The 14,327-nt window shown below is 49.6% G+C and overlaps 6 protein-coding genes across 6 annotated transcripts; 4 read left to right on the forward strand and 2 right to left on the reverse strand.

Moving 5' to 3' along the window:
* Positions 1-145: 145 nt before the first annotated feature.
* ASPBRDRAFT_58093 (magnesium transporter CorA family protein) lies at positions 146-4,003 on the reverse strand (the record flags this gene model as incomplete). Its single annotated transcript, XM_067627852.1, has 3 exons — positions 146-725; positions 797-2,199; positions 4,001-4,003. The coding sequence occupies 3 exons, from the start codon at positions 4,001-4,003 to the stop codon at positions 146-148; spliced, it is 1,986 nt and encodes a 661-aa protein (XP_067476011.1).
* Positions 4,004-4,651: 648 nt separating this feature from the next.
* Positions 4,652-6,681, forward strand: ASPBRDRAFT_46972 (homoserine kinase). Its single transcript, XM_067625754.1, has 3 exons — positions 4,652-5,431; positions 5,547-5,845; positions 5,924-6,681. Exons 1-3 carry the CDS (start codon positions 5,008-5,010, stop codon positions 6,263-6,265), a joined length of 1,065 nt encoding a protein of 354 aa, XP_067476012.1. The 5' UTR covers positions 4,652-5,007; the 3' UTR covers positions 6,266-6,681.
* A 310-nt stretch (positions 6,682-6,991) lies between these two features.
* On the forward strand, positions 6,992-7,735 carry ASPBRDRAFT_659305 (signal peptidase complex subunit 1; the record flags this gene model as incomplete). Its single annotated transcript, XM_067628618.1, has 3 exons — positions 6,992-7,039; positions 7,168-7,227; positions 7,321-7,735. The coding sequence occupies 3 exons, from the start codon at positions 6,992-6,994 to the stop codon at positions 7,522-7,524; spliced, it is 312 nt and encodes a 103-aa protein (XP_067476013.1). The 3' UTR covers positions 7,525-7,735.
* Positions 7,736-7,762: 27 nt separating this feature from the next.
* ASPBRDRAFT_133319 (SCF ubiquitin ligase complex subunit HRT1) lies at positions 7,763-8,319 on the reverse strand (the record flags this gene model as incomplete). The annotated part of the gene is made up of 4 exons (XM_067618510.1): positions 7,763-7,861; positions 7,930-8,000; positions 8,062-8,140; positions 8,206-8,319. 4 exons carry the CDS (start codon positions 8,317-8,319, stop codon positions 7,763-7,765), a joined length of 363 nt encoding a protein of 120 aa, XP_067476014.1.
* A 1,124-nt stretch (positions 8,320-9,443) lies between these two features.
* On the forward strand, positions 9,444-10,865 carry ASPBRDRAFT_33341 (proline-rich nuclear receptor coactivator motif-containing protein; the record flags this gene model as incomplete). Its single annotated transcript, XM_067623109.1, has 1 exon — positions 9,444-10,865. The coding sequence occupies one exon, from the start codon at positions 9,444-9,446 to the stop codon at positions 10,863-10,865; it is 1,422 nt and encodes a 473-aa protein (XP_067476015.1).
* A 490-nt stretch (positions 10,866-11,355) lies between these two features.
* On the forward strand, positions 11,356-11,834 carry ASPBRDRAFT_313692 (uncharacterized protein). Its single transcript, XM_067622891.1, has one exon. It carries the CDS (start codon positions 11,476-11,478, stop codon positions 11,794-11,796), a length of 321 nt encoding a protein of 106 aa, XP_067476016.1. The 5' UTR covers positions 11,356-11,475; the 3' UTR covers positions 11,797-11,834.
* The last annotated feature ends 2,493 nt before the right edge of the window (positions 11,835-14,327 follow it).

Raw genomic sequence — 14,327 nt, forward strand, 5'->3', positions numbered from 1 at the left:
ATTGTATGCTTTCGTGACTTAGGCTAATAAATCATCCTTCATGCATGTCATTCACTACTACAGATGGACTGATATTTCATGTGCAACGGATATTTACGTGCATTATTATATCGACAACACACCCTCCCGGCTCACCCTCGTAGACTTATACGAGCTTGTAGCAGCGAGCCACCACTCCACTGAGAATGACAATAGCTGCGATGACCCCAACAATTCCAAAGAACCAGCCAAGTCCTGCCGCATCTTGCCCAGGGACGCGAACATTCATTCCGAAGAGACCGCAGATCAGATTCATAGGGACCAGCATGGTGGCAATGAGTGTCACCTTGCTCAGGACTTTGTTGACGTGATTGCCCAGCATCAGATTAGTCACGTTCAGCTGGGCAAGATAGTTGGTATGTGAGCGGCTTAGCATCTTTTCAAAGTGCGCCAGGTTGGACATCATGGTCACGACGTGATCCTGAATATCACCCAGATAGAGGCCAATGTCGCCACGCGGCGTCACCGAGTACTGCTCGTTGCAACGCTTGGAGAAGCCCCGAATAACGTCCGCCTTGCCTCCTAGCAGACGCATCAAGCTCATGACTTTCTTGCGCAAGCCACCGATGCGCGGCAAGAATGACTCGAAGTCATCCATACGCGCAATGAACACGAGATCCTCAATGGCCTCGGACTCGACCTCGATCTCCCGAATGACAGGCCCAAAACTATCAACAATATCGTCACTAGATGGGGAGTTAGAAGGATATGTCCAGAGCGCAACATGCATCATCTCAAGATGCTTGTAAAGACTTACATCATAGCATAACAGATCCAATCGCTACTCAGCGATACATAGTCACGGAGCTTTCCAATTCTCCTCCGAACGTTAGCAGCGTGAGGGTTCTCGGTGAAAGAGAACGAGAGCACTCCATCACGGAAAACGACCATATAGAAGTTGACAGGCTCCATGAAACGCTCGTCCGCCTTGTCCACCTGATAGAATGTCCGGAAACAGACAAAGTAATACTGCTTGAACAGCTCGACTTTCTCGCGCGCTTCCTGGGTCAAGATATCTTCTGTTGTCAAAGGATGGATAGAGAAAGCTCTGGACAGAGCGCCCACTTCATCCTCAGTAGGGTTCAGGACATCAAGCCACCAGACACCCCCGTCCGGCCCCAACTGGAAGAGGTCTCGGAAGGTGTCTCCCGGCAAAACCAGGTCACCCAGCTCGGCAGCATGCACGGTACTCTGTGCCTCCGACGAGAAAAATCCAAAGCGAGTAGGCTCATTCTCGTTCTTCAGAGTCGCCAACAATTCTTTTTCATTTACAACCTCGGCAAAATCCTTCTTGTCGTCCTTTTCTAAAGTCGACTCCAAAATGTCTCCAGACGAACGCTCAATGCTTGACGAACGTTTCTCCACATCCTTCTCGAACTTCTGAGCACCCGGGCGAAGGTCATAAAAGACCCGCGGTTTCTGACTTTGCGAGCTAATGCTGTGCTTGCGCCGGTTTGTGGAAGGTTTCGCCTTTTCATTGAGAGCAACGAACTCTTCCAGTTCCTCGTAGTCAATCACTGGAATCCGGCCAGGCTGTTCAAACGTCGGCAGACAGCCATCATCGGTTGGCTCTAATGTTAGATCTCCAGGCTGCGGCCGGATCACACTTGCATTGCTGAAGGTTGGGCGGCGAGGATGTGTGCCACCAGATACCGTGCGCTGGAGAATAGCTTCCAAGTCGGGGGCAGCATGGCTCTCCAAGGTATTCGCACGCTCCCGGCGACGCGGGTCTGCGAATGCTTCAACCGAATTGGGCGGAGATGTTGACCGAGCAGACACAGACGACTCGCGCGACAAATTCGCGATATCCTGATGCGTGCGACTATAAGTACGGCCGTGGCGGATGTTCCCTGTGGGATCAACTGAAAAGCGACGTCCCATGGCATTAAAATCCTTGTCTGATCGATCATCATCCACTACCGCGGTTTCGAAATCGCGCGATAGGGAGCCAGCTTCCCGGAGCGCATCCTCGATGTTAAGCAAGTCTGGGCGCTGAGGCGTCTCCGGGTGGAGAGCCTGCGGGACGGTATTTTGCCGACTCAGCGGCACATCGGGGGTCGCTTCCGGGCGTGGCGCGTCTAATTGAAATCGATGGTCATCCAGTTCAGGAACCGGGGTGCTGAACCTGGTCAGGCACATGTATTTCTCGGACTTCGGTGACTCGGACATTGTGGCTATATCGGTGTTCTTTTTTCTTTGTTCCTCACGAGGGTTTTTATGACAGGGCTGACGAAATTTATTTGCTGGCAGAGAGCCAATATTGTTGACTTATTGACTTATTGTTTTTTTGAGAGTTGTTTATTTGCGCGGCGGCATTCAAGGGCGCAACGTCGGAAGTTGTAGACTGGATGAGAAAGGTCCCAGGGCGATTACTCCTCCATCCATTAGCCAGACCCCTCGCAAGGGCCTGGCATTACCGATGCGCGTCCGTGTGCCAGCTTTGAGACTGCTTGAATAAGCTCTATTAGGGGGGTCTGGTGTCGCCCCCGCAGAAGACCCTGAACTTGGGGCCCAGAAGAGGGTGGAGGAGGGAAGACTGGTTGCAGCGAAGGCCCGCCAACTTGACTGAGTGAAGCGTAAGGAGCGCCGTCGCTCCGAAAAGTGCGGGGGAAAAGTGCGTCGACAGAGAGAACCCGTTTAACAGAGTTCTCGCAGTTCAGCGCAAGATTCGACCGGCAGTGTTGTTAACGCCCAATCTGATTTTGACGAGATTGAGGAGAGTTGCTGGACAGCGGACAATAGGACGGACCAATCGGGCTGCAGTAGATCGAGGGAAAAGATTCGGTCTGACTTCGACGAAGTGTTGGTTCGAAAAGGGAACTTAATGTGTTCCAATGTGAGTGGTGAAGATCGTCGGCACACTCAGAAGGAAGAGGGTGGGAGGCGACTGGTAGAAAAAAGAGTCGCAAAAGTGGACTGGGGACCCTATTTTTTTAGAGTATGATGTAGTACGCACCACACTCGGGAAATAAGACCCCGTGGTCAAAGACACAATGCGTCAAACCACGAGGACGGGAAAAAAGGTAACGGCAAATTAAAGACAGCCGGAACACTTGAAAGCACGATGCAAGCTGTGAGATATGAATATAACAAAGAGCAATGGATTTAGGAGAATGTCACCAAGGAGGTGATGTGAGGGAGATGTCTCTAGGGTCAGGAGAGAACCGAGAATCAAGGCAGCCGAGTGGAGGAGCAATTCTGCTATTATATAAAATACGAAGGGGCGGGCAGAAATTTCCGCATCAAGGGCGAAAAACGGGCTGAGGAGTCTGAAATTTTTAGTTGAAGACGCCGCGTCGGCAAAAGCCCCGAGGCGGGTTTAGTCCGGTCGTCGTCCAATCACGCCGGTGGGCTTTTTAGTCTTGAAATCTGGATGCTTTCCGAGTCCATGGCCATCATCAGCTGCTCTCTGCAATAACTACTAAGTATCTCTCTCGTCTGGTAGTCACTCCCACAGGATGGTCGATTTATGATTATTCGAGTTATTGCTTTGAACTCTTCTGAGGCATCGGGAATCTCCTGGAATGATCTGGCTTGGTGGGTGTTGGTAGTGTGGGTTCTTATCTATCCATTCAATCAAGCTGCAAGCCTGAAATTAAATTACAGTACTGGGCACCTGTCAAAAACTTCCCGTGAAATAATTATTTATATCTCTTTTGGCTAGCAAATCTGCACGTTCCAGATCCAATGGTTGCCGTGGACAGACCAGATCCGTGTGATCTACCCACCTCGTCCAATATGTCTCATTTGCTAGCAGCATTCTAACTGAAAAAAAATATCAACCCACTTACTTCGTTCCATCGCCCAAGGTTCTCAAACGGAATTGCGCGAATAAGACCTATCTAGGCAGCAACCTGAATATCCCATCCATCTCACCGGGTTGTATTAGCTGTCATAGGACATTAATTACTACTAACTACTTTGTACTAAGTAGTAGTTAATTAAGTACGTCTTGCTTCACCATCCGAGGTAATTACTTGTAATATTACCTTGCCACATGGAGCCTGACTTAGGGGGGAGATCCTCTTCTGCTGCCCAATGAAGGCAGAGTTGATTGTAGCTGAGTCGCACTGCAATCCCAGCCCTGTGTATCCAATGCCACTCAAGATTGGACGAAACAGGGCAGAAAGGATCAAAGCAGATCTGGCTCATTCTCGAAACACATCATCCTTCCAAACCCCCACAGGGGCATGCATGAAAACTTTCATGATATAGTATGTATGTCATTTGTCATACCCTTTCCACCGAATCATTTCAAGCCTGCTTGTCTATCGTGGCAGACTGTAGGGAGAGACTTCTCTTCTTGGGGCTGGTCGGAAAAGTGTATTGCACTTGAAGGTGGGGGGAGGGAAGCAAGCGTTCGCGGCTGAGGTCATGTCTGCTTGTGACAATACTCCGTACGAGACCAAGACCCAATCAGTAGGAGTTTACTAACAAAACGATCGCATGACTCCCTATGAAATGTCTGCGTTGATTATTTGCCAGTGTAACTACGGATGGATCAAGGAACTAGTTACTTTTCTGTAAGCTCCGTAGTAAATATTTAGTTAGTATTGACAACCCATGTCACAAACAATCGTGATAGGAGAATCTGGGAAATAATCTTCGAACTTGGCTTTGTGGCACCTTTGGATCTAACAAAGCCCTGTGGCCCCTCACTTGCCCGCTTTCTGCTTCCCCTCCCCGAAGTCGGCCATTTTTTTGGCTCTTTTTTTTGCAGCCCTTTTTTCATTACCTTTTTTGACCACCGAGGAGCGCCAAGAAAAGAAAGAGTCACAACCTGGTCGGAGCCGAGTGCGATAATTATTATTGTAGTGACTCAATCCTATCTATCACTACTAACTACGCCGGGGACTTGCAACAAGGGTGCCTTTGCCATACATACTACAGGTCCAGCAAGTCATTGGGAACTCTATCCCGCTTCAATCCACTTTTCTTTCTTTCTTTTGCCCTGACTCTCCCTCCACAATGGCTGCCACTTCCTTTTCTATCAGGACGCCCTGTTCTTCCGCCAACATCGGACCTGGGTTCGACGTGATCGGCCTGGCGTTGTCCATGCACCTGGAGCTCCATGTCACAATTGATACTTCCAAGTCATCCCAAGAACCACTTAACTGTCGCATTACATATGACGACCAGAGCAAGAGTACCGAGAAGATCAGTCTGGACCCCGAGGTCAACTTGATCACCCGCGTAGCACTTTACGTACTTAGATGCCATAACCAACGGGCATTCCCTGCTGAGACCCATGTGCACATTGTAAACCCGATCCCATTGAGTCGGGGTCTCGGGTCTTCTGGCACTGCCGTTGTGGCTGGTGTAATGCTGGGAAATGAGGTAGGTAAGCTTGGGCTCACCAAGGATCGTCTCTTGGATTATTGTTTGATGATCGGTAAGTCGCACGTTCCCTCGTTCTGCTGATGGGGGGTGAAGTCGAGCATACTGCATGCGATTGATAATGTTTGACACCTCGTTTGCTTGCTGGCCATCGCTCATCCGCTCAACAGAACGACACCCCGACAATGTCGCTGCCTCGCTCTTCGGAGGCTTCGTTGGTACCTACCTCAACGAACTCGCTCCCGAAGACGTAGCGCGCAAGGAGATCCCTCTCAGTGAAGTTCTCCCTTCTCCGGCTGGTGGTGTTGACACCGGCAAGAGGCCTCCTGAGCCGCCCGTTGGCATCGGCCATTACAGAAAGTTCCAGTGGGCCAAAGAAATCAAGGCCATTGCCATCATCCCCGACTTTGTCGTGCCGACCGCCAACGCGCGGAATGTTCTTCCTACCTCGTATACCAGGGCGGACGTTGTAAGCTTTGCCCCCTCTGTCGCCAAATCCGTACCGATAGCAGTGAGCCGCATCAGCTAATGCTATTATCTGGTTTAGGTCTTCAACCTTCAGCGCGCTGCCTTGCTCCCAGCAGCTTTGGGCAGCTCTCCGCCGGACCCAGACATGATCTATCTGGCCATGCAAGATAAGGTCCACCAACCATACAGACAGACTCTTATCCCCGGCTTGACGGAAATTCTCCAATCAATGAACCCACGTACGCAGCCCGGTCTGCTTGGAATCTGTTTGTCAGGTGCTGGTCCGACCATCCTGGCCTTGGCAACGGATAGGTTCGAAGAGATTGCAGACCGCATTATCTCTCGCTTTGCTACCAATGGCATTTCCTGCCAGTGGAAGTTGCTCGAGCCTGCCCAGGACGGCACCACTGTCCAATACTGAGTACCTGATAGCGGTTGCCAGAAGTGGAACCCAAGTCACACATAAAACCCCATGATCGGAGATGCCATATTAGATATGACCGCCATGATTGGTGTATCCGCTCTCATAGACAGCTGGAGCCTGGAGAAGGGCTCTCTATATACGATGGGCACAACGAAAGTGACTCTTTTATCACTCGTTCTTATGATATCCGTGCCCACGGTTTTTATTTCCTGCGCTGTCCATAAGACTGTCAGTTTTCCGAAAACAACATGCAAATGAAAAGTTTCCCGGACGACTCGAAACTGTCAAGGCACTTTGTGTACTCTTGTAGATTGAACAGACTTGGTCGTCTGACAGAACATAACTGTCACAGATGCTCTAATGAAAGACATACCACCAGGCCACATGATCAATGAAGTTTCCCCTCATACTTCCTATCCTAGAAGGTTACATCAAACAAAGAAACAAAGAACGACGTTCAAACGATCGACGATGAGTAGTCCCAGCAGCCCGGAGCGTAATACGTCAACGCCCGATACAGGCTTCAATACGAATGTTACCGTCTGTGTAACAATACAGCGTACAGCGTCCGAATCACCCAGCGATAAGCTGAGGCGGTGGACATCCGACCACCTTCAAGCTAACCTCATCGCCGGCAACAAAGTAAAGGGCTCCCCTTCGACCAGCGACCGTCTAGATCAAACGGGCAAACAATCATATCGCGCTTGAATCAAAACATACACAATGGAAAGTCTCCTGGCACCGATTCAAGATGCCCTGGAAGGTCAAATTGTGAGTTCTGTTTCCTCTGCGCTTGCTGTTTGGGTGATTATTGATATTACAGCCACCTATGCGTTTACTTCTTGTCTATCTACCCATCCCGAGTGTATAACTAACCATGTCGCCGTCACAATCAATAGGACTTCCAGGGCCAGCGTATTGCAGAGCTTCTTAGTACGGTGCTTCTTGTTCTCTCGGGTGTAAGTTGCTATTGTCATTATTCTACGGGGATGACGGTCTTGTTATTGTTGTTGTCTTCTGACCTGGTTGCTTACTGTTGTCGCTCTTCAAAGGCCGTTGCTTTCATTGTTGGATACATCTTCCAGGATATCCATCTAACACTTTGGGTCGGATTGGCCGGCACGTTAATAACTGGGTTGGCCGTCATTCCGCCTTGGCCTATGTACAATAAGAATCCCGAGAAATGGCTGGTTCCCTTGACGGCGGGCGTGGGAGGTGGTGCAGGCATCATGGTAGATGGAGTTAAGGTTGCGTGAGACAAGAGGCGTGGACTTTGGACATGTCTATTTTATATCCTGAATCAATCACAACTTGTCCGCTTGCGTGTGCACAAACAAAACCTGCATCGATAATTTAAAAGCCGCTGCTGAGAACTGGGAAATGAACCGCAAACGCCATAGAAAGCCCTCCCTTCCGGTTCTACCTGATAGGGACATTGTAAGACATAGAAGGTGATCCGCCCATATTCGAACCCTGCAATCTCCGGACACGCGTTTACCGGCCGTACTTCTGGAACTCCCAGTCCCTATTGTCGAGGGGACAGACTTGACGGGTTTTCAGCCACCGCGAAATGCAGTGAAAGTGGAATGCATGCTAAGGACAGAGAAAGGTGGGCGTTAGTATGGGGTGCAGAGTGTGTATGCTTAGAGGGGTGAACTTACGTTGCAGATACCCCAAGCAACTGTACACTCTTCAGTCGTAGATGAACCTTGGTTGGCTTGGCACTCAATACCTAGCAACAATCAAACATCAGATTCCGTGTTGCATGAAGGCAAGGAGGACTCGAAACGTACAGAGATCCATGATGTGGTTACGGCAGATTGCGCAGTTGTCGACGACGATATCCCACGCCCACAGGGCGACCGCGTTCCACTAGAGGAGCGATCCGATTAGCTTCAGCGGTACTCGAAAAGGAAGCACACATCTTGGTGCTATACCTTCTTAACCTCAAACTTCTTCTTGCCGTCACTGGCACCTTCGGCAGCTTTCGACGAGCCCTTCGCTTTGACGGCGGCGGCGGAGCCGGCTTCTTTCATTTCCACGTCGGCCATGTTGCGCGCTTTACCCTTTTCACGGCGCTTAATCTGTCGAAAAACCGGTCACAAGTCGCAAATGGGTTTCGAAGGAGGGGCAGGCAGATAGACTGATTACGTAGGTTGCTCGGATAGTGGTGGTACCTGGCCTAGGTACTATTGGTAGTAGTTGTTGGTTAGTTAGCTGATAAACCCGGGGGTGGTTGCGGTGTGAGCCCACCGGCAATAACTGGTGGGCGTAGATCGAGAGGGGCATTGGCTTACCCGAGGAACACTCTGACGTAGTAGAGGATTTCTAACTACCAAAGGAAGCTGATGGGAACTGATAAGGGCGGTAAGAGAGGGTTCAGATTTCGTTTTGTTAACTTTTTTTCAAGCCGAGTACCTTGTTGGGGAGAATGATGGTCCTGGGGTATGAAGTGAGATAAACAGCAGCTTGAATGGATGTGGTTTTGTTCTGTTTGCAAGGCAGTCTGGCAGTGGCGTAAGAACTCTACTAGTAGTTACTTAGTTACTTCGGAGTACTAGTCACCAACTTACTACTTTGTGACAGTGTGACTTGTACCAAGTGGCTGAGTCATCGGCGATGATCCCCGCTTGGTTCTTCCCCCAGCCATTCTTGGGTTTCGCCCGCCCTTCCCAAAGTCCAGTCGCTGCTCTCTCTCTCCCTCTCTCTCACTTCAACCTTTCCTTCCCCAAAGCCTCGGTCAAGACCTATAATGTACCTCAGCCTTCCTTTACTTGCTGCCTTTATTCGCCTATCTAGACGTGAGCATGCCTAGGAGTCTTGGCTTACTGCTTCCTTTGCGCTTCCTTCGACTCTAATAATAGACGATTCACCACTCTCCGACTTGATTTCCATTCTGACGTCTTTCCGATCAATCAAAAGACCAACTCGTCGGGCCACACTCTCAGTGCCCAGCACCTAGCGACGATCTCCTCTTGTCTCCTGATAGTTCTATCCAGCGTTGAATCATCGAGTACGGGCTGCTGGACAGTGCTTCGTACCACCGCCGACTCGTTACTATCGTTCGAGTCGCTTCTTATCGCTATTGTTTTTGTTTTCTGGTGCCGCCGCCGCCGCCAGTCGTTTTCGGTTTCTCTTCACAAGGCTGCCTATTTATTAAGCCTACCTGACCATCATGTCAACTCAATCACCCAACCCTCCGACGCCAAAGGCATCGCGAAACAATCGACGCAATTCAAAGAGGAACATGACACCCTCTACTCAAAAAGTTGCTATACCGGCAACCCCTCCCTCGTCACCGCCAAGAAACTCGAGTCCTGGCGGAACCGCCACCGATTCCTCCATCAATGTCAACGCCTCCAAGAAGAAGCAAAGTCGGTCCGGCAAGAAGCCGCGCGACACATCCAGAGCGTCTCCAGCGCCTAAGGGGCACCGTCACACTACTTCTCAACCTAATAACGCCATCGCCACTCCTCAAGTGAAGGACAGCCCCCATTACGCCGGCCCGACTTTCCATGCATCTCCAGCACCGTCGGCACTGCCTATTCCCAGTTTCTTCTCCAAGTCTTTGCCTGAGTCGGATCTTGCACCAGCCTTAGAGTCCGACGGTGATCATCTCGATGTCGAGCCAGATTTGGAGAACACTCCCTCCAAGCCCAAGTCGCGCCCGCAATATCAGGAGGAGGAGCGCCAGTCAACACCCTTGGATTTTCTCTTCAAAGCTGCGGTTGAGGCCAGAAACCCTCAGCAGCAGCAGCAGCAGCAGCAGCAGCAGCAAAGCCCTGAAGCAAGCACTCGGGTCCGGTCGCCACAGACTGATTCTAAGACCCCCCAGCACCGTAGACCCAATGGCACTGCTAGTGGGCTCTTCCGGCTGGAGATGGAAAGCCCGGAGTTCCAACATTCGCAAATCGGTCCTTCCTTTGCGACCTCTTACAAAGACCGTATGAACGCGCTGCGATCGGCCAGCTCACCTTCTCCTCCTGTATGTGACTTCGATGAGCAGGAGAAGAGAGCTAAAACCGAAGCTTTGAAAACTTTGTTGCTCAACCCTCGTCCCCAGAGACCTTCGTCCGCATCTATCACGGCTCATGATCAAAGCAGTCTAGTGATGGAGCGGCCTGCTTCAAACCCCGGCGTACCTCATTTTGCAACGCCAGTGAGGACGACTTCGGGTCCACCAGCTTCTATCTCCCATGGCATGTCGTATGATCAGAAACAAACATTTGTCGGAAACGGTCGGCACTATTCGTCATCCTATACGCACTCGAACGCTGCTCAGCAATATCACTTGCAGAACTCGCCTTTGAGGAAAGAAGTTCTTACCTCGAAAATCGAAAATATGCCGGGCGTTCACAGCCAAGCCTTTTACCCTCCAGCCGCGTACGACCAGCCCAAATCTCCGCCTAAGTATGCACAATATCCTGCGTATTATTCTCCTCCGCAGCACCAGTCTCCTGTCTCACGGAGCGTGTCAGTGAACAACAACGCGCAGCCTTATGACACGAAGAAGATAGAAGATGATCTGCGAAGAATTTTGAAACTCGATGTGAACCCTGCCATGCCAGCCAGCGGCATGCAAAGCTCCTTCGCTTGACGTGACTGTCTTTGACGTCTCGCTATGCCTTCCTGATTTACTTTCATCTCTAATTATCCCTGTTTATCTCACGATATCAATTCATCACAAAGGGCACGGTCTTGCCGAACAGTGCTGGGGACATTAGCTGAATCCCACTGGCCATGTGAAGCATGGTTCTCATTTTTATTGGGCTATCGCAACTTACGTTCACACCATAATCATCTTGTGCTTTATGTCCTAAGTTATGTTTTCCTGACGAAGTATCGTCTATGTCCTTCTCGGGGCCCTGTTCTGTTGTTCTCCACGGTTTCATGTTGGTAGCGGCTATCCTGGCGATTGAAGGGGAGTTATCTGTGCCCCTAGTATGTCTTCGAACCTCTATTTGCATTGAACCATGGAGTCCGGTTGCCTTTGGAGTGCTCTTTATGGGACTGTTGGTTTGGGCGAGGTTTTTTTAACGTCTACGGATATCCGTGATAACACTCGTTGATGTTGTTACTTTCTGACTTTTTTTTTATGTCTTGCTTCATGTTTATCCCTTCCTTTTGTTTCATCTTTAACATGTTCCTTCCCATCAATATTTGTCTTTCGGGGGTTCGGTTTCAGGTTTCGTCAATGGCGATGAACGATGACTTTTCTACTCCTTCTTTTGGGTTCGGCCCTCTCGTTTGCTGGACGAGATCTCTCAAGGCCAATCCGGGACTGGTTGTTTCCTGATATGTATCATGAAGGCCTTTCTTTTCTCTTTCTTTTATCCTTATTCTTATGTGTCATGTACCTACATTCGTTTCGAAGCCCTTGTCTTCACACTATGGGTTTGACCGTTATCAACGCAAATCCACATCAACGGCTATCCCAATCATACGTTCTTTCAGCCGGACATTATCTTCTTGCTCCATCTACATTTCTCCACTTCCTATGCTGTGATTTATGCGGGTCAAATTGCTAGCATATAGCGATAGTAATAGTAATTAATAGCAATAGCAGTAATAATAGTATAGCATCTCTGCCAAGCGACAGCTAGTTATGTCTCAGGGATACTGGAGCGATCAGATCCAGAAGAGATGCCTATCCATCCCCAGTCAGTCAGTAGTCCGACGTCTAGTGAACACCCCCCTCCCTTCTCCCCCCTCCCCCCGCCAACCCAAATTAGCAAATGCCTCCCACTGCCTAGGTACTAGATCCTTACCTTGACAATTCTCCACGGAGCAGGTAGGGAAAGACATGCCGGGATGGATAAGGAGGCCCGAATCCGGAGTCCAGAACCCGAATGGAAGCCGCCCGCCCCGGCGGCAAGCCCAACCTCAACGGCGAATGGGGAGTTCCCGAAAGTGTCGGTCCACTTTTTGCTGTTCTGAGCTCCACTTCCGTATTGCAAATTTCGCTACTAGAGAAAGTCTGCCTCCACTGCAATCCAGAAATAAACAAAAAGAAACACCCCCGTGATAGCGAGCACGGGGGGGGAAGGGTAGTGCATGGTGGGTAATAATTGCTTGAGCTTTTTATGGTTAGGTGATTGGGATGTATATTCATTGTTTCTTGACCACTACTGGTCGGAGTAGTTAGTAGTAGTGTATGCACGTATTACCTGGTAATGGTAATGATGGTTAGGTCGCTACGTATCTGAGACAGATCTTGAGTGAAAGCTCCACCGAATTAGATGCTCTACGGAGGACTTATATCGAATACATGTCCAAGAATGGTTTTCTTCGGCTAAGTCCTCGTGCTAATGGGGTTCTACGTACTCGGGTGTTCGTGGGGTGAACTTCCCCGTAAGATGAAAGGGGTTGTCCTGTGTGGCATGGATGGATTTCCCCAATTGGTGAGCTATTCCTGCTGTCCAAGTCTCTGGGATATAGGATACGTTAATGAAAGACCCGTTCTATCGGAGGTAGTTGAAAATTAAAAAGACGTATGTTCTTAGCGACAAGAATTAGTTTCATTCATGGAATGAAATCGATGTCGGAATAACTCTAAGTCATATGGATAGTATACTGCGGTATACGCAGCACCTACATAACACTAGTCACACTCAGGTACCCGGTGTATATCTGGTCTACACATAGAGTTTATAGGGTAATTGGGGAGCTATTTATTTATCTCTTTTAGTAATATGGAAATGAAAGCTGGGAGGAGCAAGGATGATGATGCGCATAAGTAGTAGATACTCCGGTTCGATAAAGGGACGAAGTCCCTACATGAAACCGGCTCGTGTCTATGGTTTGAATTTCAGTGATGAGTCTATCTCTATCCGGATTATTAAGGACATAAGTGGTTCATGTCCAGTGAATAGTATAATTATACTGGAAAAAGTGTAACTAGTTATCTCATCTGACTCAATTAGGTAGTTACTCATTGAATAGTAACTTACTGCCTTTCTGCAGGCATTCGCTTCATCAAAGAGGACCCCGACCGTCTGCGGGAAGGCTGTAGACAAGGTCAGCCACTGCAGTCATGGTTCATTAGCCCTATCCAGGAAAGTTTTCAAGAGGAGGTGTGATATCACACGCGTACCGCCGCAATTGGATATGGATTGCCACCTAAATGGAGGTTGGTGGCGGGTAAGGAATGTTAAGAAGTGATGTCTGCAGGAACGGACATTTTAGGTAGTGGTGAGTATTATGTGACGCACGATAAGCTCACTCCCTTTAGCAGGAGTCGGGTTCACGGCAGGGAGAGAGAGAGAGAGATACGATAGAAATCTCCATAAACAAAACCATCCCATAGCTATAGAGCGACTAGAAAGAAGGGGCCTGCAAGAGGCCTCCAGAAAGTCATACATACATACATAGATACATACATAGTATCTAAGTTATTTTAGGGGAGGAATTGAGTTAGCGTTGAATGTGTAACCGCCGGTACATTGCGAGGCAATCTAAAGTGACTGCGAAGAGTAATGATGTGGCCCAGTCCCTGGTTCCGGACGCCTTCCCAGGGGGTCAACCGACGAATCGTCGCTGCCGGCCTCGCCCCGAAAAAAGCCCACTGCACGCTAGTTGGTGAAGGGCCCCAAAGGGAGACGACGACAGCAACAGCAGAAGGAGAAGGGAGTTTGAGAGCAAAGAGGAAGAAGACGAGGACGACGACAACGACAACGACAACGACAACATCGAAAGTGGAAAAGAATTCGGACGAAAGAAACAGAGCGAATCCTCCCAAAAGAGAAGAGGGAAAAAAAAGCGCTTTTCTCCAAATTTCTTCTTCCTTTCCCTTCCTTCCCTCCTCCTCTCCCCTCACAAGGAGTCCCAAAGACCGAAGACTCATTTCTCATTTCCCCCAATTATCCAGTCTTTCCAGACCAACCCCATCGCATCCCTCCCTCCCTCGCGCGCTTGCTTTCGCTCTTGCGCGCTCACTCACTGGTACTGGCACCACCATTTCATCGTCTTCCTCTCTCTGCTGCTCTTCCAAATCTCCACATCTTCTTCCCTTTTCCCACCACCCCCCTTCTTCCCCCTTCCAAGTTTCTTCATTCATTCT

The sequence above is a fragment of the Aspergillus brasiliensis genome (genome assembly GCF_001889945.1).
Source record: "Aspergillus brasiliensis CBS 101740 unplaced genomic scaffold ASPBRscaffold_12, whole genome shotgun sequence".
In the NCBI taxonomy this organism is placed as follows: domain Eukaryota; kingdom Fungi; phylum Ascomycota; class Eurotiomycetes; order Eurotiales; family Aspergillaceae; genus Aspergillus; species Aspergillus brasiliensis.

Coding starts and splice junctions, on each gene's coding strand:
- ASPBRDRAFT_46972 (XM_067625754.1), top strand. CDS start 5,008: ATGGCTGCCACTTCCTTTTCTATCAGGACGCCCTGTTCTTCCGCCAAC. Junction 5,432..5,546: donor GGATTATTGTTTGATGATCG/GTAAGTCGCACG, acceptor TCCGCTCAACAG/AACGACACCCCGACAATGTC. Junction 5,846..5,923: donor CGTATACCAGGGCGGACGTT/GTAAGCTTTGCC, acceptor TATCTGGTTTAG/GTCTTCAACCTTCAGCGCGC.
- ASPBRDRAFT_313692 (XM_067622891.1), top strand. CDS start 11,476: ATGACTTTTCTACTCCTTCTTTTGGGTTCGGCCCTCTCGTTTGCTGGA.